The 20,528-nt window shown below is 47.6% G+C and overlaps 11 protein-coding genes and 1 non-coding gene across 12 annotated transcripts; 5 read left to right on the top strand and 7 right to left on the bottom strand.

Moving 5' to 3' along the window:
* Nucleotides 1-185: 185 nt before the first annotated feature.
* Nucleotides 186-1,109, top strand: BABINDRAFT_164860 (uncharacterized protein; the record flags this gene model as incomplete). The annotated part of the gene is made up of 1 exon (XM_019130289.1): nt 186-1,109. The coding sequence occupies one exon, from the start codon at nt 186-188 to the stop codon at nt 1,107-1,109; it is 924 nt and encodes a 307-aa protein (XP_018988483.1).
* Nucleotides 1,110-1,630: 521 nt separating this feature from the next.
* Nucleotides 1,631-2,011, top strand: BABINDRAFT_26159 (uncharacterized protein; the record flags this gene model as incomplete). The annotated part of the gene is made up of 1 exon (XM_019131372.1): nt 1,631-2,011. A coding segment is annotated over one exon (381 nt), but the record flags the coding sequence as incomplete, so codon positions are not given.
* Nucleotides 2,012-2,765: 754 nt separating this feature from the next.
* BABINDRAFT_159602 (uncharacterized protein) lies at nt 2,766-4,147 on the bottom strand. Its single transcript, XM_019127764.1, has one exon. The coding sequence runs from the start codon at nt 4,103-4,105 to the stop codon at nt 2,831-2,833; it is 1,275 nt and encodes a 424-aa protein (XP_018988481.1). The 5' UTR covers nt 4,106-4,147; the 3' UTR covers nt 2,766-2,830.
* A 386-nt stretch (nt 4,148-4,533) lies between these two features.
* Nucleotides 4,534-7,004, bottom strand: BABINDRAFT_159600 (putative ubiquitin-specific protease). Its single transcript, XM_019127763.1, has one exon. It carries the CDS (start codon nt 6,931-6,933, stop codon nt 4,714-4,716), a length of 2,220 nt encoding a protein of 739 aa, XP_018988480.1. The 5' UTR covers nt 6,934-7,004; the 3' UTR covers nt 4,534-4,713.
* An 86-nt stretch (nt 7,005-7,090) lies between these two features.
* On the bottom strand, nt 7,091-7,163 carry BABINDRAFT_t31. The gene has a single exon. It is a non-coding gene; the product is annotated as a tRNA-Ala (tRNA).
* Nucleotides 7,164-7,511: 348 nt separating this feature from the next.
* Nucleotides 7,512-8,612, bottom strand: BABINDRAFT_6009 (uncharacterized protein; the record flags this gene model as incomplete). The annotated part of the gene is made up of 1 exon (XM_019132340.1): nt 7,512-8,612. One exon carries the CDS (start codon nt 8,610-8,612, stop codon nt 7,512-7,514), a length of 1,101 nt encoding a protein of 366 aa, XP_018988479.1.
* A 754-nt stretch (nt 8,613-9,366) lies between these two features.
* On the bottom strand, nt 9,367-13,436 carry TIP120 (Tip120p). The gene has a single exon (XM_019127762.1). The coding sequence runs from the start codon at nt 13,318-13,320 to the stop codon at nt 9,850-9,852; it is 3,471 nt and encodes a 1,156-aa protein (XP_018988478.1). The 5' UTR covers nt 13,321-13,436; the 3' UTR covers nt 9,367-9,849.
* A 666-nt stretch (nt 13,437-14,102) lies between these two features.
* BABINDRAFT_159597 (uncharacterized protein) lies at nt 14,103-15,632 on the top strand. Its single transcript, XM_019127761.1, has one exon. It carries the CDS (start codon nt 14,150-14,152, stop codon nt 15,500-15,502), a length of 1,353 nt encoding a protein of 450 aa, XP_018988477.1. The 5' UTR covers nt 14,103-14,149; the 3' UTR covers nt 15,503-15,632.
* A 148-nt stretch (nt 15,633-15,780) lies between these two features.
* Nucleotides 15,781-17,046, bottom strand: BABINDRAFT_81614 (M20 family metallopeptidase). Its single transcript, XM_019132742.1, has one exon. It carries the CDS (start codon nt 17,010-17,012, stop codon nt 15,852-15,854), a length of 1,161 nt encoding a protein of 386 aa, XP_018988476.1. The 5' UTR covers nt 17,013-17,046; the 3' UTR covers nt 15,781-15,851.
* Nucleotides 17,047-17,256: 210 nt separating this feature from the next.
* BABINDRAFT_159596 (mitochondrial 37S ribosomal protein uS10m) lies at nt 17,257-18,121 on the top strand. The gene has a single exon (XM_019127760.1). The coding sequence runs from the start codon at nt 17,280-17,282 to the stop codon at nt 18,039-18,041; it is 762 nt and encodes a 253-aa protein (XP_018988475.1). The 5' UTR covers nt 17,257-17,279; the 3' UTR covers nt 18,042-18,121.
* Nucleotides 18,122-19,045: 924 nt separating this feature from the next.
* Nucleotides 19,046-19,710, bottom strand: BABINDRAFT_164851 (uncharacterized protein; the record flags this gene model as incomplete). The annotated part of the gene is made up of 2 exons (XM_019130288.1): nt 19,046-19,632; nt 19,695-19,710. 2 exons carry the CDS (start codon nt 19,708-19,710, stop codon nt 19,046-19,048), a joined length of 603 nt encoding a protein of 200 aa, XP_018988474.1.
* A 242-nt stretch (nt 19,711-19,952) lies between these two features.
* On the top strand, nt 19,953-20,414 carry BABINDRAFT_31050 (uncharacterized protein; the record flags this gene model as incomplete). Its single annotated transcript, XM_019131516.1, has 1 exon — nt 19,953-20,414. One exon carries the CDS (start codon nt 19,953-19,955, stop codon nt 20,412-20,414), a length of 462 nt encoding a protein of 153 aa, XP_018988473.1.
* Nucleotides 20,415-20,528: the final 114 nt, after the last annotated feature.

Here is a 20,528-nt window from a genome sequence, read left to right as displayed (position 1 = left end):
TTTTTTTTGATAATATTCACACGTCTGGGGATAGGTTTAGCTCCAGATTCCCTTCCCTTGGATGGCATAGGTCGTCTGTCTACCAGAGCACGCTACACAAAACACGCGCTTACAACTTCTTGATTCCCGTAAACAAACCGCCTCTTTACGCAATCTACTCACAATTTCACTTAGGGAGGTATCTAATGTCGCTTATTAGCTTCTCTGACCAGGAAAATAATACGGCTTCTCAGCCGAAGAAGCTCACATTCAAGACACCCTTGAAATCACACCACTTGGATAACAACAGGCGGCAGAAGCAGCTATCACAGAAAAAGCTCCAGCTTTCGAACCAGGAGAACAGGTCGAGAGTGCCGTTGGGTGGAAAAGATGGAAATACACAGCAGGCCTTGTTTCCTTCTAGGTCCAGTCCCAGCGAATCATCGAGCTTGCTCCTCAACCTCGAGAAAAGCTCAAACAGTTTGGCTAAGAAGATTTTCGTGCAGAAGGACCAGGACAGCGCCATAAAGGGATCTTCGACACAGCGGCGCCGACTCAAGTACCAGACGCCGCTCAAAGGCACGAACAAGAACCTTCTCTCAGAGTTTGACGATGTCATCTCGCTTTCGCCGGTCAAAAAGCAAGCCACGCGTCTGAACACGCTGTATTCGCGAAACCTATTATCTCTGCTTATGGACACTGAGGAGGTACAGCTGAGGGTATATACAGATGAAATTGAGATCGTGCCCACCGCCAGAGAGGAGGCACTCCCGTATGTGCCCGTGGATGCCTTTACGATTGACGACTTGGACATAGCGGCGATCAAGCTGAATGGGATACGCACCAGTTCCATGTCAACGGTTGATCGTGAGTGGGAGTTTCCTGAAACCGGCATGCCGAGCTCCGAATATACCGTGGATTTTGAGGGACTCTCATCATATTCGTCGCCCATCGGCAGTCCGGTGTTGGTCGCCTATGAGCATGCAATCACGCCACATAAATCCAGGACTCTGGGGGGCGATATAACTCCCGTAATCAGCCAGGTATTGTCAGATGACGAGTTTTGTATTGAAAATGCGCCACTACAGGAAATCGCTGCCGAAGAGTTGGACTTACTTCTTGATTTTTAAACGATCTGATATTTCGATTTGCATTTCTTGATTCCACTCTTTAAAGAGGAAAAAAATTATACTTTGTTTAAAGAGTCTAGTGCTGATATAGTGACTATACTGGAGCAACTATTTTATACGGCTTTAGTAACCAAGTGTACGGTGCTTTTTACTAGATGCTAATTACGTGATATGCCCTAAAATTACACTTTCTTCTGCTATCAAAATCGAGAACGAACTGCTATTTCAGGTATCCGGATATATCTTAACCCACGCTTTAACAGTCATGGGTCACTGACATTTACAATATGAGAGACAGAGCCGCTTGGAAGATTGTCCTGCACTTATGCTGGAGCGATGTTGAATTCATAATTACAAGCTTATCAGCCTTTCAACCTGTCGCTCATCCATAATTTTCCTCGATGACTGGCAGAGATCCCCCAAAACACCTTGAGAATGTACAGTCCCGAATCCGGACCACGATTTCCACTTCCTCCAACACGCTAAGGGTCCCAGTGCCTGGTCGCGTACCGCCCGGCGGCGTGTTTCCAGCCCTCAACTCGGCCCAGAGGGCTGCTACAACCCAAGGACCACGTTCCAAGGTGATATTAAAGCCGGGTCATTCTCCCTTAGATTGGGCTGCGCTAAAGAATTCCAGCGCGAATTTGCGTGGCATTCATCCGAGTGCGTTTCCGTTGCGTGTGACCAAGGAAGAGTTGAAGAAGCATAGAACCCACGAAGACAGCTGGACGACTATTAAGGGCAAAGTTTACAACATAACCCCCTATTTGGACTTCCACCCCGGGGGCAGAGAGGAGTTAATGAAGTGTGCCGGGAAGGAGGGCACTTTGTTGTTTAACAAGTACCACGCCTGGGTCAATGTGGAGCGCATGTTAGACAGCTGCATGGTGGGGGTGTACGTAGGCTAAGTATCGTTTTACTAGTTATATTTATTATAGAATTTTCATATCTTTCCGAAAATACAAGAATTGCAAGCACCTGAATTTATCATTAACGTAGGCATATGTCTGCGCAATTAGACCGTGGTCATGTTGAGATCTTACTCAATCTGGAATACGTAACAGACTGGTTTTGTTCCTAAGCTTAGTCTTTTGTTGAATAGGTGTTGTATCACTATGATGCGTTAGTATATAAGCGAGAGTCATACTATATGTACATAGACTCTAATATCAACGAAACGGGTCTGGCTGATTCGTAAGTTTCCAGGTTTTTTTAAAAAAAAATTACGGAAATTCATTGTCCTAAAAGTCGGTTTAGCTAACTGTTATGGTAGCTCTTGTCCGCTTTAAATTAGAGCTGGACTGGAGGCTGAGGACTTTTTCAGCAACATTCCCCTATCCACACATTGTTAGGGTAGATAATTAAAATATGACCTAAATCACGCCTGAGAGACATTGCCTAACATTATGCCGTATCCTCTATAAGGTTGGAATGATATACCTATGCCATAACCCTCACGAGATGAGCTGCAATTAATCAAAATATAGATTAAAATTGCCCTAGATGAATGATTCAGAATCGTATGTAACTCTCTGATACTGGTTCTGCATGCCCATGCCTGCTGTTATATCAACGCCTCGTATATTCCCTGATCCATCTCTGGGAACTTGGAACTGACGGCCCTTTGCCCAACCAAATCCCGGTACTCTTTACAAATTTTACGTATAATGTCCTCTATTCGGCCTTTTTTCCACCTTAATGGCATTACTATTTACATGTCCTTACTGGGCCTGGCATTGGGGCTCGGAACCGCCGTACTGCTCGTAGTACTGTTCATTGCCGTGATCCTCGTACTCCTCTTCAATGATATCCGGCAATTCACTCTCCTTGATTACCACAAAATCAACCTCCTGGGTGGCGGCATCGACAGCCTCTAGCTTCGGTCTTTTACTAAACAACGTCTCCGGTAACAAGTCGCTCATTCTATCCAAATCGTTCTTCTCCAAGAACCAATTATCTTGAGGAAACTCAATATCCAACAAAATGTACAAGTCGCCCCTGCCTCCGAAGTAACTGTCCTTGATCGGCATCCCCTCCTTCGGCACCTTCAACACGTGCCCCGGCCTCAAGACCTTGCCCTTAGGTGTGGTAATCTTCAAGGATCTACCGTCGAGATGCTTCAACACAACCTTGGAGAACCCACATAACGCCTCCGTCAACGTGATCTTAAGGTTGTAGAACAAATCGTCACCCTTGCGCGCAAACGTGTCGTGCGGCTTTTCCAACACGGTCAAGATGACGTCGCCGGCCTTTTTATTGAGCGCCTCATCTGATTCACCGTTCAAGACAACCGTCTCACCGTTCTTAGACCCCTTCTTTACCACAAACTCGAGAATTTTGGTTTCCTCAACCAATGCGTTCCCGTCGCACTTCTTGCACTTGTCCTTGGTTCTGAAGATCTTACCCGTCGCCTTGCAATTGACGCAATCGGAGTAGTGCCTCGACACCATACCCGGCCCGACGCGGACAATTTTCTCCACGCTACCCTTACCGGCACAGATGGAGCAGGTTTTGGTTTTGGCGTGAGACTTGGCACCGGTACCATGGCACTTGTCACAAATGATGTTTCTGGCGGATGTAATTTTGATGGTTTTGCCCTTGAACAAGTCTTCCAACGACACCTGTACATCCAACTCGGCATTTTCCGTCTTTGCGGAACGCTGTGGCGCTTGCCCCTGTGGCACGCTGCCGTTCATTCCGTTGAAAAAGTTGAAAAAGTCCTGGGGACCATAATCGTTAGGGGTATCGGAGCCGTGGCCGCCCTGACTGTAGTCGTGGTACGACCCACGGTTATCATAAGCATCGCGCTTTGCCTCATCGCTCAAGATTTCGTAAGCGCTAGAGATCTCCTTGAACTTCAACTCAGACTCCTCTCTCTCCCCCTCAGCGGCTTTGTCTGGATGGTATTGCAATGCTAGCTTCCGGTACGCTTTCTTGATTTCCGCCGCAGTGGCAGACGAATCAAGGCCCAAAATTTCATACAAATCGGTATCCATGTTGGCTCAATAATGGTAGTCTGACAATGGAAAGGAGACCGGAGCGAATCTGAAATAGTTTTGATGGTCCTGAAAAAGGAAAACGCCGCTGATAGATAAATTTGCTTTGGTGCAGGAGAGGCTAAGAATCTTCCGGAGAAGGTTTCAAATTTACGTATCCAACGGTATCTTGGTACCAGAATTTAACGAACCCTGTTTGAAAAACTATGGGTTTATTTGAATTCTGGATAAGGTTCTCGATAAATGATGGTTCTCGGTCCCATTCTTAGAGTGTTAAAATGGGCACGTGCACATGTATGTGACAGTTGACCAATAGCTCCAGACTTTGTTACTCTTATTCTCAGATGGGAGAGGTGTCACCTAAGGCAAGACCGAAGTGGATTAAAAATTAATCGAATTTCCATTGCTTAAAAGGTTAAAAGACTGTCCCAACCCGTAATTCTAAGATGGTCTAGATTGCTGTCAAATAGATTAATTATAGTCACTCCATAAGGGGTGAAAACTAGGAACAGTAGTAAGCATATCTGCGATCCATAAAGATGCATAAGCAGCTAAAAGAGTGCATCATAAATACGTCAGAGTCTAGATGGAGCCTTTCTCTTATCTGGTTAATCACTCTTCTGGTAGAACAACATGTACACGGAATTGGTCTCGGAGAGAACATCACTCTTGGAAACCTCGGTCACGTGGGAGTCGCTGATTCGCCAGTACGGGTACTTCACATAGGTGGCTAACTTCTTAAACTTGGCCTTTGGTGGCGGGTCAGAAGCTTCCTGAAGCGAAACACTGGTTGGATCCGTGGCCGAGGGACTGTTGCGGAGCATCGACCTTCCCAGAGACACGCTGGACCTTCTGGAAGAAAAAACGTTGGAAAGAGCTCTCAACCTGGAGCCATCCTCAGGTATCGGAGACCCAGAGAATGGAGAACTGAATGGCGTTTCGTAAATCGGTGTCTCAAGAGACGTCATGACCTTGTTAACTCTGAAGTTATTCAATGCCATACCCGAAAACGAGGGCCGGTTGTGTCTGGAGAAGCTACTATCGCTAGGATCAAGGAGTTTTAAGCTGGGAAACACGACCAAAGCACCGACCCCACTGGGGTCCTTCACAAAGATGGGTTTGTGTCTGAAGCACTCGTAATGACCCATGGAATGCGTGCCCTGGTGCTTTATGATGGACCTGAGACGGTAGCTGGACCGGGAGGACAGTAAATGGGTATCGTAGTCATTGTCACTGTCGCCTTCCGCGTCGGTTTCTCTATTCTGATCCTCCTCAATCGCATCTTCATCCTCAGAATCGTCCTCCACCTTGGCATTTTCGTCCGCGTCGTCTACCTTGGTATTTGCGTCAGTACCTTCCTCCGCCTCCTCTGTTAACACTTTAGCCTTCAACGCCTTCACCCTCAGCTCGTCTGCCCTATACTGCATCATCTGCTTGACAGAATTTCCGTTGATGTTGAAACTGAACCGTTCGTCAAAAGAGACTCTGCAGCTGTTTCGCACTAACTGGCCGGCACTGGTATACAAGGAACGGGACAAATGGAGGGCAAAGATCTTGGGAGCATCCACGATCTGGACCACACGCTTCACCGTGGTTTTAACTGACGCCAAGCGGAAATGGGGGGTCGTGTAAGCTTCCATGTACGCCACCAAGCGCTCCGGAATGTCAGCGTTCACATCAAGATCCTGGGTATGGAGCACATATAGCTGCTGTCTCTCCGGACAGGATTCGCCTTCCCTGTATGGCTCAGCCTTGAATAAGGCGTTCAATTGGCAGCGCAAGCAGCCGTATTCCTCGATCAACTCAACCTCGTTTCTTCGCATGATGTCATCAAGCGTCGTCAGTGACTCGTGTGGCGTGGGTAAAGAAAGAATCAGGAAGTGTTGGAACGTGGGCTTCGATTGGCCCAAGCAGCTCAAACAAGTTAGTTGGTTCATGAGGAGTCCAGCAAAGGGAAATGGAGGGATTGAGCCATCTGGAGCACTAATTGGCGAGCCATTTGAGGATCTACCATCTAGAATTGAGCCATCTAGAGAAGAGGGAAGCGGAGAACTATCCGAATGAGATGCATTTGAGGAGCCGTCTGTATGAGGTCCAGAAGAATCTGCCACCAATTTCTTTAGCGCCCCGTTTTCATTTTCAAGGGTTTCAAAAATGAGCTGCATCAACTCATGTGCATCATGTTGGTTGCGGGAGATCTTTGCTTTGAAAATGCGCTCTAAAACGTGTAATACCGACCACGCAGAGATGGTGGTGACCTTGGTGGTGACCTTCTGGAGTTCTGCCAAGAGCTTAGCAAGGGCCACATGCAACGGGATAACAGGGTCGTCCTTTTTGGTCTCCCGGTAGAGTTCGGCACGTTTAACGGGATTATCCGCTAAAAAGGCCTCGTAGGCCGTGGTCACCTCATTCAAATAGTCCACCAATCCGGATAAACTTACTAAAGCCTGGATGGTGCTGTTGGCAAAACAGTCGTTTCGGAGGTTGATGAAGCCGGTAGTGTTTTTGTCAACCCGCTTTTTTGACTGAAACATATCCTCTTCTTGCGAGATTTGCTGTTTTGACTTGTAGATGTGAGAAAGGGATGGAAGAATGATGTACAAGGAGGCAGAAGCAATAACGGCCACGGTGATGAGCATGTATCTCTTCTGTTGGGAGGACTTAGTAAGCCAGTGCCTATATATTTGCCCGTTAAGCCAAGGAGAAAACGTGGGGTACTGGTCGAGCGATTGCAAGAGCAACTGGTGCTTAGTTCTTCGGTAGAGCTGATGGTCGTTCTTTGCGGATTGGGTCACTAGGTCTCGTAGCTGGTCCAATATTATAGACATTCACGTAATGGTGAAGGAAATGATTATTTGCTGGAAGGTAAAGCGTTGAAGTGTAGCAATGTCTGGAAATGGTTACAAAGAGTGGGATGTAGTAAGAGACTACCTACTGGGTGGTCATGTAAAGGGTTCGTGACACTAGACACAGGAAAAATAAAAATGGACGAGTCAGGAGTCGAACCCGAGACCTTTCACATGCTAAGCGAACGCGCTACCAACTACGCCACACGCCCATAGAGATACAGAGAAAAGTATGCCTGTTTGACACATTCTTTTCTTACTTTTTTTTCATTCCTTTGCACTTGTTAATTTACCTCATCCCATCTGGTTAACCACTATTCTCCACTTACCTCCTTTTGCTTTTAATCCTTCCCTTACTTCTATAGCTAATCTTTATTTCATCTGCAATTGCTACGTGACATCGATATTACTTCTAAACCACCGTAACCTAACCTTGGGCCTACGATTGTTTCAATATTAGATATAGATTAGGTGCAGATAAATACAAATAAAACACCTGGCCCCATAGGGTAAAACCGAACAAACCCAAAATAAAAACCCACATAAAAAATAGACGATGGCTACTCATCGTCATCCACCATGTCACTCATACCCTTTGGCACCCATCTCTCGTTAGCCCATCCCTTGACAGTATATTGCACGCAGGTCTTACCCCTCCTGATACCCCACGGTCGGACCATGCTTTGTTTGCTCATGAAAATATCCTTGTTCTGGTAGGGAGCACGATTCTTCAAATCGTCGTCGTATGGCATTGGAGGTAGCGGATCGTCACGGGGTTGGAGGATGACATTGCTCCATAACTTTTCCTTAGACATCTCTGTCAACTTGTGGAGAAGCTCGCGCTTCTCGTCTTCCGTGTTGTTGATGTACATGTCAATTACTAACTTGTTCATCTCTGGAACCAAGAGATAGCCGTCACGCTTAGCGGCACGGTCGTGCGCGTAGACACGCAAGAATCTAGAGTTGACCCGCGGCTCACGGTTTTTTCTACTCCTCATTTTCTTGCCCTTGTCACCAGGTTTGCAGCAGGGTGATAGAAGAGGCGTCTCATCGAATTTCCAGGTGGTTAATTTGATCGATGGAAGCCTGTCATCAGTCATACGTGGTGTAAAGCCCAATAGCGCGTGGTCAGGTGATGTGCCCAGTGGAGCGGATACAAGAAGTTGCTGGCGAGCCTGGCTAGCCGTTAATGCGGCAGCAGCATCCGATAGCTTCTTGAAAGATTGGGACAAGAACGAGGAAACAATACTAGAAGGGGAAGCGGGGCGCTTTGTCTGTGGAACAAGTGACTCAAGGGTCTCGATGGTGGATAAAGATCTAGAGGAGGCACTGGAGAGAGAGGAGGACCGCGACAAGGATTTCACGGCTCCTTGGCGGTTACCATTCAGCAAGCTGAGAGACAACTTTGAAACGCGCTGATGGGCAGCAGTGCTCGCTTTAACGAACTCCAAGTCGGTGTTTGACCCCTCGGAGGCTAGTTTAGGCTGCGGGGAGAAAACCAGGAAATCAAACAGCGCATCGTCGTCACTGGCAGACTCATCGTCCGACTCGTGGTATGAAAGCGGGTGGGCATCAATGTCACATTCGAGGACGGACACGGAACAGCACAAAGATGTGGTGGATGCAGATTTGAAACTGGAAAAGGAAGAGAGAGATGACATAGACCTGGTTTCACAGAAGGATGAATGATCGCTCATGTGCAGCTGTAGTGAAAGATAAAGGTAATTCTCGTTGCTTCTAGAGAGAAGGGATGGGTTTGGGGTCGCGGTAGCTGAAAAGAAGGTAGTGGAAGGGCTGTGGAAGCCGCTACGCTTTGCCGATAGCGCTGACGATAACGCTGGGGTGCAAAAGGATGGACTGTATCGGCATCCTTTGGACGGAATGTCCAAGGTTCCACCTAAGTTGTCTGGCCGGCCGTCTTCAAGGTCGTCAAACAACCTAGTGGGGACAACCATCTATCTGTAATATGAAGGAAGCAGATCGACTGTGAGGAATATCAATCAGCGAAGACGCAATCGATTATAAGATTCAGTCAAATGAAAAAAGGGGGGAATGATATGTGTACAAATTAGTGGTGGGGCGTAGAGAAGTGTGCATTAGTTTTGGATAACGCCGTCTTTATAAACGGCGCTCGTTCCAGGCGTCTAGCTATTACGCTCGTGTGACCCGTTTAGCCGTCAGAAAAATTTACACTCCTGAATGCGCACTTATGTAAGCACAAAGATAACTGATCGGCTATCTCTCGGTCCGCATTAGGCAACTGTTTCCCTGACATATGGGGTAAACTGTTAGATCTCTGGCCTTTACACAAGACTCAGGTTTGAAAAACAAATAACACGGCTATCCTCATTTAAGAAACACTCTGTAAGTTTCACAATCGTCCCAATTAGGGTTTCAGTAACTAGCCCCCTGAACTCACTTTTTTTTTCTTTGGCTGTGGCACAAGCACAGATTTGTTAACACACAGCGATCCCCACCCCAAGCAATATCTATGTCTTACGAATAAAAGGTACGTTAGTAGGACAGATTTGCACTCTGACTCATAAAGGGGATGTTTAAATCCACTAGACTTGGATATTTTCCCACGCATCCTTGTCTCGATTTTGAGGTGGTCCACGGACAAAGAACCCTGGTATTTCGTCACTGCCAGCACGTGCAGATAAGGGGTCAATTTTACGTTTCATCCCCTAATTTGAAGCCAAATGAAATCACCGTAGGGCAAAATGTTGGAAACTAAATAACTGATATGATACAATTTCTAGTTATGGACTAAGAGTTAAAAGTAGACTTAGCTGAACCTACGAGCAAATCACACAGATATAATACGTGCTTAGGAGCGAAATCAGGTATGTTTCAGGTATTCAACCGAGTTTTAGCATCCTTGAAGCTAAGACTATTTTAGAAGAGTGTCCCGAACTTGGACTGCAAATCGCTGGTGTACGCCATCCACTTTTGCAAGCCGGTGGCCCAGATGACGTCGTTGGCGGTGATAAAATCGTCGATCTTTTTGGTCGAGGCGATCACGGCCTTAACGGCCTCCTCCTGCTTTTCCACCTGTTGCTTTGGTGAGTTTTCCTTCATCTTCTTGTTTACGATAGCCATATTCATGGCGGTAAACTTATCCATCGTGGTTACATTTCCCAAAAGCTCCAGCTGCTGGGGAATGATGCTAGCGATAATGGCACAGCTCAACATAATGATGTCGTGATCGTCCTTCAATCCCTTCTCGAGCACATTCTCCAAGAGCTCGTTATAGAAATCGAGATCGTGAGCACCCGACGCCTCCTCCAAGCGCGTGACGATGATGTGGAAACACTCGTATGCAAGCTTGCGGATCTCCAAGCCGTCGTCGATCTTAACCTTAAAGGGCCCCATCTGGATCGATCGGATGTATTCTGGGCGAGGGTCTAGCTCCTTGTAGATGAGCGGAAGCGCGTAGTCCAAAGTGGCCATCACCATATCGAACGAGCTGTGGGCGGTGGACACCAAGGTGTCAAGCACCGCTCTCTTGATTGCAATATTCTCCAGCTGGAGCGAATCCACAACGGTAATAAACGCCGCATTGATCACCCTGGTCATATCGTCATCACCCCGCGATACAAGTCGCTTGAACGCGGACACAAACGTGTATACCACTGATGGGGAGGCACCGGATGTCACGAGCTCTGTAAGTTCAGTGAACCGCTCCAGGTCACTAATAAGTGCAAGACACTCGCCCGCCAACGCAGCCTCGTCCAGAACATCCGTGACGGTCTGCTCAGTGCGGATAATGGCGGCCCAAATTAATGTAGTATGAGCATCGTTGACTGAGGTCAACTGAAGTTGGCATTTCACCGCGATAAGCACCAAGCGGCGGTAGTGAGCATCTTGGTTGTTCAAGGTGTCAAGTAAGATGGGAAGATAAGCGTCAGTGTCGCGTGAGACGTAGCAACCCACAGCCTTAGCGGCAGCGTTCCGAATGGCAGCGTCTTCATCATCAAATTTGCTCAAAAAGGCATCGATCCCAACGGACAACGCCACACTCTGGCTGACGTAGCCCAAGAACTGCGTGTTGAACAACACGTCCTGCCCCGCAGCCCATTCCATCTCTGACTGTTGGACTACCGCAGCTAGCTGTGCTTCTACGGCAATGGCGGCCAACACCTTTGAAACCACATCGGTCTTGTCGTTGGCGTCGGTAATCGCGGCATACAAGTCGGCTCCGCTGAACGTGCTCAATTTCTGGACCAACAAAACCACTGCTGCATCATCCAGCTGTGCCTGCAATGCGCGGTTGATGAGCGCTACGATCACTGCAAGATCCGTGGCGGGAGTCACGAGGCTGGTGATAATGGCGAAGGAAGCGGCAAGATTCTTCGCATCATCAACCAGCGCATTCTGAACAACTATCTCTACCACTACGGCATCCATGGCTGAGGCCTCCACAGCAGAGGCCTGCACGATCACCGCGATGGTTTCAAGCACAGTAGTCTTCAAGGATGCGGTAGCAGCCGCAAGGAGCTGGCACAAGGTGACAGCGGTGGTATTGAACCACGCATGGGGAATACTAGCCACAAGGTGCGAGTCCTGGCAGATCTTGCGGGTAGCGATGACCGCAGACTCGGTGATGGCTTCGTAGCCGAAGCATTCTGTCAAGATATCCAAAATGGGAAGGAGTGCAGAGCTGGAGACAGTGACCATACTGGCCAAGGCGAGAATTGCCTTATTACGCACGGTGCTGGGATAGGATTTGGACACCGCCTTTTCCAACAAAGACAGCTGAAGGGCGGTCAAATTGACACTCGCACCGCACTCAAACAAGTCCGATGCGGTTTTTAACGCCTCGAGGACGACGCTGTGGGAGGAACTCTGAAGACCGCTGGTAATCTCATCCGCAATCTTCTGTAACTGGTTCCCACACGCTGCCGCGGGGTTAGTCCTGAGAACGACTGAATAGAAGCTCAACACGTCCACAATGGTGCTCTGGGATTTACACGAGCCCACGGCCGCGAGCAAGCTCTCCACATTACCCAACCCGGTGACGGCGCTTAAACTCTTAAAGAAGGCGAGAAGCACGCCCAAACGCATGACAGTTATTAAAGGAGAGAGCTTGGCGGTTATCTCAGGCACGAGAGTCGTCAAAACGGTGTGTGGGTCACTCTCTAACCGCATGCTGGCATCTTCAGACTTGACCGCAGTGAAGGACTTTATCGCATAGTACGGTCCGTGGTGTGAGGTAGTTTCTACAATGACGCCCAACGCGGCAATGACCTCGTTAGATACGTTTTCATTGGAGTCATCAAGATGGCTGATAAGGGAATCCACAACTTCATAGACCAAGGGTAAGGTCAACGGATGGTGGGTGCAAACAATGCGAATAGTGGCAGCAGCCTGCTTGCGCAAGCGCCATGCAATATCGAAACTTTCTTCATCATCCTCCAGAAACTCGTCTGCAGAGAATTCATTCTCCTCGTCTTCCCCGTACGGGTCGTACGCGAGGAAGCGCAGACAGATTTCAAGCACACCGCGGGCATATGCCGCAAATATCGCGTGCGGCGCGGGCACCAATGAAATAAGCGCAGTAAAAGCGTGGTCTCTGAGCTCATCGAGCTTGATCTGGTCGTCGATATCGTCGACCACCTCAAGTTCGTCTACGCGCAAGCTCTCGACCACGACGGTAAATACGCTCTCGAAGTGGACAAGAAGCTTACTCTTTTCGGAGCCACTGAGCGCCGTGTAGATCGAAAGGCGCGTAATTTCGCCGTTCTGAGCATTGACCGCGGCAAGCAAGGCCAGAAACTGAGCCGCGGTAGCAAACTTCGACACAGAGCCAAGAGCGGCAATGGCCTTTCTGCTGAGGGATCCATCCGCGGCGTAGGCAATCAGCACCAAAACTTGAACCGTGGCGTCCAATTCGGCGGCGTTGAAGCTCCCGCCGAGATACGTGACCACGTCAGCCAACACCTCAATCGTGTCAAGCGAGGCTGCAGCGCCAACCAACGGCAATAAAGCCTCGACAATTTCGCGGGCCACGTTCTGCAGCACTGTCAAGCTCTTTAAACACGCCTTGAGTGCGACCGTGTGGATGGATGTCGTGATGGCGTTGGGGTTGGGCTGGGCGGCTAACCGTGCCAAGATCGCCACCACCTTGCCGTTCTGCAAGAGACGGATGAGAAGCGGGAAGCACCGGATCGCCTGGTTCTGCACGTCGGTATTGGAGTCTTCCAATCCGCTGAAGAGCACCGGAATGAGTTTGTCGATGGAGCGCTCGGTGAAGGCGGTGGCGCTGCTCTCCAAGAGCTTGCTGAAGTCGCTGAGCGCCATGTAGCGCAAGTCAGCATCTACATCGACAGCCTTGTCTAGAAGCAGGTCTACTGATTCGCTGGCCATTGTGTATGGAGTGTGAGGAAGAAGTGCGGAAAAAGTGGGTTTGATGGGGTGTCCAGAAGGGTTTTATAGTTAGGGGTTTTCGCGGGGTGTAGTTTTCGCGTAGGTGTGTGGAAAATTGTACCCTCGTTCTTCCTGTAAATGTTGGAGCATAGGGTAAGCTAGTAACGGGATTGTGTAACTGACGTGACGAAAAATTCTCCAAAAAAAAATGGATTGGAGTTTAATCCAATACCAGTCCAACCTATGGCTTTGAAAAAACATCAAGTCCACTGAGGCAGCAGAGAAGGTATGGGTAGCTGGTGTATGCAAGAAAGGCGATTAACATATAGCAAGAAGAGAAAGGAAAGTAATTTAGAGCTATAACATCAAGGATATCTGTATGGTTTATTTGAAGTAATACATGATGTGTTAAAGTCAAAATGAAACCAGATACAGGGTTACCTAAGTCAAGTCATCTTATATCCTTGCGATACCCAAACTAAAAACCCATCGAACCATGTATTTTATTGGTATAATAATATCCATAAACACTAAAAAGCATTTATATCCACCACTTTTATACTAATTTCTTTATATAACGCTTGTGTAAGACAAGCTTCAGCTCCTAGAGATTTGGTCTGTAAAATGAATCGAAGGTCCTTGGGTTTTTACCGTATTGGCGTTCAACCACTAGGATAAGTGGTGAATATTCCTTTTTGTGGATATTAGCGTATTTTTATTTATTTATATTTTTTGAATAATCGTAAATATTCTTGCTATATATAACCAGTGAAACATAGAACCTCGATCTATCCCCCCACAGTCTCGTAGCATGTATGCACGATGCAACATGGAAAATTACACAGTTGCTAACAAAACGGCTACTGTAATCCAATCTCCTGAAGCTTTCACACGCAACATGCATTCGCTCGTTCTAGACAGAATATTGGGGAAAATACGCCCACTAGAGTTCAGCACCGTGCTCACGGAAGCCCACTATACCAACCTTACACACACAAACAACCCAGAATTCCCAGTGCTGTCGCACCTCGGCGCTATCAACACCCTCTCGCTTGAACGCCTAGAGAACCGGTTTCTCCTCAGCGGCGGGGCAGATGCGGTAATTAAGATCTGGGATACCCGTAGCTGTGATCCTGTGAACTCCCCGTATGACAGTGACAAGGTGGTGACAGTGGCTCTGATTCCAAAGAAGGTGGCGCACACATTTGGGGTGTCCTGCGTAAAGTGGTGGCCCTTTGACAACGAGATGTTTGTATCTTCTTCGTTCGACCATACAGTAAAGATCTGGGATACCAACAGCATGGAGGCGGTACACGCGTTTGATCTAGAACACCGATTGTACCACATGGACCTCTCATCCACCGGCCAGCAGACACTCGTAGCCACCGCCAGCGATTTCCCCCTAATTCGACTCCTCGACTTGCGAACAACTTCTGCCTCCCACACGCTTCCAGGGCATAGAGGTAAGGTTCTAGCGGTGAAATGGTCACCCACGGATCCTAATATCCTCGTGTCTGGAGGCTCGGACGGAGAGTTAAAGCTCTGGGACATCCGGCGAAGCAACTGCTGTGTATGTCGCTTCGACATGTATCGTACCAGTGAGACCCATCCTATCGCCCCTACAGACAACCGAATAAGGTCTGAAAATGAGGGGAGAGCCGTGAAAGCGCACCTGGGCCCGTTGAACGGCATCGTGTGGATAGATAACGGGGCTGGGATTATAACCACTGGTAACGACGAGAAGGTACGGGTGTGGGATCTCGAGCCAAAGGGTGGGGTTAACAAGTTGACAAATTTTGGACCCCTAATTAGAAACAAATACCTCCAGAACCTCACGCCTTGTCTCAGCCCCGCCACAGAAACCGAGCTCCAATACTTGCTCTATCCATCAGATAACGGAGACATCTTCGTATACCGCGTTACCGACGGGAAGATGGTGAAAAGACTTAGCCGAGGCCCCAAAACCCCAAGGTCGTGTTGCATTGAGTACGCCGGCAACCATTCGGGGACATACTATACCGGGAATCTGGAAGGAGAGATCAGCACCTGGGGACCTGAGGCTGCCCACCCCATCATTGACAACCACGTGCACTATGATAATAACGAGGGAGGTGAGGATGTGTTGATCAGGATTCAAAACGAGATAGAGGCGCGGCGGATCCTTGCAGATTCAGAATTTTAGGTGAGGAAAATTAGTAGCTACTAGCTTATGTCCCTTTACTATTGATGTCACAAATTTCGATATATATACGAGTATTGATAAATATATGCTACTTCTTTTTTTTTCGATTTATGTGAGGGACATCATAAAGTTAGAGACAATCTGATTTATTTCAGCAAATTATTGGTGCGGTAAAAGTAATACCAAAACGTCCCCGTGGTAGATAAAGTTGAACCTGTAGCCACAATACAAAGACAGGGATTTTCCCACCTGTGAAAAATTACGTTATACTAGTTTAAAACCCAACATAAAATTGAGATAAATCGTATTACTATATATATATATCGTATTTGAATAAAATATTCTAAATCTACTTCCCAAGGGTAAACTTGGCCAACTTTTTGTAGCCAGCCACCGCTTCTAACAAATCCTCGATGGTCACAAACTCGTTAGCCGCGTGTGCAACATGAATGGTACCTGGCCCGTAGAGGTACCTCTTGAATGAACCCTTCAAGTATGGAATATCCGTGGCGTATGCCAACACAATAGACTCGAAACCAGGAACCTCGTAATCAAGGAATTGCTGGTCAACTCTCTGTATCAACTTCATCTCGATGTTTGGCTCGGAGGAAATCGCCTTCTGCACCATTTCTGCAATTTCTTCCAACCCGTCAGCGACTCTAATAAAAACCCTTGCCGACGCCTCCGCAGGAATGACGTTCGCAGCAATACCACCGTTTATCACACCCACATTGATGGTTGAAGGACCTAATAGATCGTGTTTCGGCAAGTCCAAGTCTAACAACCTATTCAACACTCTAATCAACTGGGTGTTGGCATTGACCCCTAACTCAGGGTAGCCAGAGTGGGATGCCTTGCCTTGGGAGTGCAAGGAGAAGTAGTAGTTGCCCTTGTGGCCTACCCCCAACTTCAACTCCGTTGGCTCACCAAAAATGACAGACTCCCAAGTGGTGTTCAATGCCCTCGAAACAGTAACCATCCCCGAACCATCAACCTCCTCACCCACTACAAACAACAAAGAAGCGTCCCCTTCTTGGAAGGTACCGTCCTTGACCAAGTCCAAGTAGGCCACGATCTGGGAAGCAACCGAGCCCTTGGCATCACACGTCCCACGGCCGTAGATCTTGTTGTCTTCAACATAATATGGGAGATATGGGGGAACCGTATCCATGTGGGAGGTGATACAGATTCGGTTATCCCTTTGGCTGCCCAAGTAAGCGTAGATGTTGGCTCTGTATGGCAACTGGGACACCACCTGTGTCTCCACAGTCAACCCCTTTGCCTTGAGATACTTCTTTAAGTAGGCACCAACCTCTTCTTCATATGGCGCAATGGAGTTGATTTCCACCATATCCTTGTGCAATTTGAGCAACTTTATGTCGGTATCGAAGGCAAACCCGCTGGATAACACCGTTTGGCCTGAGAGCATACCGAGCTTTGCATCCCAGACGTCAGAAATAGAGAGGGCCGTAGCCAATTGGAAGAGTCCAAACACAGATTGTAATTTCATCGTGGTTTGGGTCCGTAGTTTTTTTCACCCAAAATGTGGGAGTTGTAGGTGATTGTAAAACAGAGGTAAACTCGGAAGATGGAGTGCGTCAGAGGGGGTTGAGCACGTGTTATAGCACGTGACTACTTTCGAACGTGTCGAAGAAAAATAAAATTTCACTACACATATAAACGACGACATCCACCTCTTAGTATTGCCAGCTCTATCACCAAGATGCTTTCCCAGATACGGCCAGCGGCCTCCCGCATGTTCTCCTCCGCGAGTGCAATGAGAATTTCCGCAAGCAAGTTAAAGAACATCAAACCAGCGTCGGTCACCGGCGGCTATGCGCCCAAGGTCATTGCCAACCACGATTTGCTCGCCAAGGACCTTGATTTGAGCATTGCTGCTGACGAGAAGGATGCTGCTTTGGCATCTAAGCCGGTTCCGTTAGCTGTGGAACTCACATACTACAAGCCGATGAAGTGGCCGGTCCACCACAACCACTTGACCGGTGACATTACCGTCAGATCATACGGTATCTACAACGTGGAACTCTTTTCAGACTTTATTTTGAGAGTAGGATACTACTTAGGGATTCCAATGACCGGCCCTACCCCTTTGCCGCTCAAGATCGAAAGCTGGACCACCATCAGAGGTCCATTCATCCACGCAAAATCCAAGGACAACTGGGAAAGAAAGACCAGAAGCAGACTGATTAAGTGCTGGGATTGCACCCCAGAGGTGTTTGAATTGATGATGAGCGTTGTGGAGAAGTACGGGATTCCTAACTTGGGAGTCAAGTCACAACTCTACGTCGACCATTCGTTGGAGTCCATCAAGAAGGACTTGAACATGGTCGACTCTGTTGCCTTGAAGACTGTTTCTAAGGAGGAGGATGCCGTGCTTGCAAGAGTTAGAGAGTTGTTGGCCGATCCAGCCTTTAAGAGGCACTTAGACGCTGATGCTGAGAGAGTCAAGACCGAGGCCACCCAGGAGCATAAGAGGCTCGAATCTGAGGTCGACGCCGAAGTCACTGCCCAGGTCTAAAGCAAACAATAATTAAGTGGGAGAGACAGGTATAATGTCGCCCAATTTATCTGTATATAAATCATGACATTCATTGGAATTTTTTGTAGGAGACTTGTTGCCTACGAGAGAAGGCTAATGTTCTAGTGGATTCAAACATTCAATCAGTTTGCAATATTTGATCCCTTTCCCACTCATTTTGGTATTTTCCGTGTCCCCTAGCAAAGGAAACGAGCAGTAAATTGAAAGGATAACGTTCCAGTTGTATGATAAATTGTCTGAGATTATATTTTAGAAAAAGTTGTGGTGGGGGCAGTCATTATGTTTGAACCTTACCGACAAATCATAAAATTATATTGACACCTGAAGAGTTGAATACGGTTCAGTCAATACTTTGGCTAAAGATAAATTGGATTTCTGAATCATTGAAAAGATTTGACCAGTATCTAAATTTTATTCTCCTCAAAGACTGCGAGCCGTGGTGTAACAGACCGTAGCTGAAGTTCAATTAGGTGAGTGGCACCAAGTACACTGATTAACCTGGATCATTAGACACTATCAGTCCTTTAACAATGTACTATTTTTTTATTGGGCATTGAAGGTAGCCAAACCCCGGGTGGCTAGTTAGGACCCGAGTGACGTTGAGGACCTCCATTCAGCAATTACTCTCAGTGTCATAGCTGTGATTAAATAGCACGAGGGACTTAAGAATCTAAATTATTTGTAGTGTTTATGCTAATGATTCTCCATAAAGGATCACAATGACACTTCCTTAATATGAACTTGGGGTGCATTAAGACAACTACACATCACTCAACGCTAATCACGCTTATATGACGTTACAAATCTATGTTTATCCACATCCTCCCTTTCGCATAGACATCACTCCTAGAAATATCAAAACCGACGTTTCCTTCTCGTGACTCAGAACATTGCCCAGTTTAACCATTTGCATACTTTTCTCTTGGGCTATATTACGCCCCTTGCCTGTTTAGTCCTCTCGCCTTGGGCTACAAATCCCGCCATCAACCATACATCTCCCAGTCCTCCTCCTCTTCCTCGCTCTCATAATTCTTGGCAATTTCCAACTTCTTCTTGACCGTCACGTCGCTTCGGCACAACGGGCACGTCTTATTGAACTTCAACCACGGACCAATACACTCGAGATCAAACACGTGCTTGCAGGTTGGTAAGGCAACAAGCAAAGGATACTGATCGTTCCCGAAATCATTCGTGCAAATAGCACACGTATCGGTGGCAGTCTTGATCAACTTCAAATCCTTCACACTGACCCTCTCCATATCGTCGATGAACGCATCTGAGACACCCTTGTCGCCGGTAAAGTCACTACTGTTGTTTTCCAACTGCTCCATCAATTCATGGGCTAAGGTAGACCCAGCCTCCGAGCTGAGCACCCGGAGCGAATTTCTCAATGCGTCCACAGCAGCCGAATCGGCACCACTGATGGCTGAAAAATCATGCGATCCATCAGCTGCGGCAGGTTGAGGAGCCCGTGTCATAAAGGAGTTTAGCACACTGAATAATGATTGGTGTTCTCTGCCCGAGTCCTCGGCTCCTTGTCTCTGTGGGGCTAACGTGATGTTGTGGTCGTCTGGAGTGTTAGTCTTTAAGCTACGATACTAAAAAAGGATTCAATAAACTTCAGCTACTTACCCTCGTATGTGGCCATTATTTCTACCTTAGAGTACAAGCGTGATGGAGGAATAGAGCCTACCTTTATGGTCAGAGGTCTGTGTGGCGACCTCCAAACTTCAATCTCTGTGGGGCAAAGCTGGATGCCGGATATTCTCAATACAGAGGCGCAGATATTTGCAGGATGCATGGCCTCTGTATAAGTACGGGAAAGACTCGTCATCAAGCGTCCTCTAGTTATCTCTTCCGTATCCTATCATCATGTCGATAAACTGGGTAATGTTAAACGGGGGCTCGAATCCTCCGTTTGTGCTCCTTGAAAACGAAGCCATCAGATGCAAAACACCTTCCAACCGCACCATATTGGAGATTCATCCCATGGGTAATTCAGCCTCATCTCGCGTGTTGGCTGCCTCCGGTAACGTTTACTTGTCAAACAAGCGGCTTGTGATGATCTGCTCTTCTGCTGAAAGTAATGATTTTAAATCATTCCAGGTTTTGTATCCGCAGGTAAAGTCATTCAAGTTAGAGAGCCCGTGGTTTGGTGTGAACAAGTGGCGGGGGTTGTTTAGCTGTCTGGACCATGAGACTGGGTTGTTGAAAGGGACAGATTACGAGATCGTTATCAAGTTTACTGAAGGAGGGGTGGTGGACTTCACTACCGTGTTCAATAAGGCATGGAATGACCATGTCGTGAACAAGGATATCGACGATGACTTGCCAAGATATTCAGTGGTATAGGCCATATCCCTGCTATGTAACCCCCCGTGAGGAATTATAGCTGTTCGATGCTGGTAAAAAGTTGGTAGTGCTGATGATAGGGTGTCTCGTTCATGCCCCATATCTTTCCAGACG

The sequence above is a fragment of the Babjeviella inositovora genome (assembly GCF_001661335.1).
Source record: "Babjeviella inositovora NRRL Y-12698 unplaced genomic scaffold BABINscaffold_1, whole genome shotgun sequence".
NCBI classification, from domain to species: Eukaryota; Fungi; Ascomycota; class Pichiomycetes; order Serinales; genus Babjeviella; species Babjeviella inositovora.
The sequence above is the reverse complement of the archived record's forward strand: the minus strand, read 5'-3'. Positions and strand labels throughout refer to the sequence as shown.

What these genes read in the sequence shown, in the direction of transcription:
- BABINDRAFT_159602 (XM_019127764.1), bottom strand. Translation starts at nt 4,105, where the DNA reads ATGGATACCGATTTGTATGAAATTTTGGGCCTTGATTCGTCTGCCACT.
- BABINDRAFT_159600 (XM_019127763.1), bottom strand. Translation starts at nt 6,933, where the DNA reads ATGTCTATAATATTGGACCAGCTACGAGACCTAGTGACCCAATCCGCA.
- TIP120 (XM_019127762.1), bottom strand. Translation starts at nt 13,320, where the DNA reads ATGGCCAGCGAATCAGTAGACCTGCTTCTAGACAAGGCTGTCGATGTA.
- BABINDRAFT_159597 (XM_019127761.1), top strand. Translation starts at nt 14,150, where the DNA reads ATGGAAAATTACACAGTTGCTAACAAAACGGCTACTGTAATCCAATCT.
- BABINDRAFT_81614 (XM_019132742.1), bottom strand. Translation starts at nt 17,012, where the DNA reads ATGAAATTACAATCTGTGTTTGGACTCTTCCAATTGGCTACGGCCCTC.
- BABINDRAFT_159596 (XM_019127760.1), top strand. Translation starts at nt 17,280, where the DNA reads ATGAGAATTTCCGCAAGCAAGTTAAAGAACATCAAACCAGCGTCGGTC.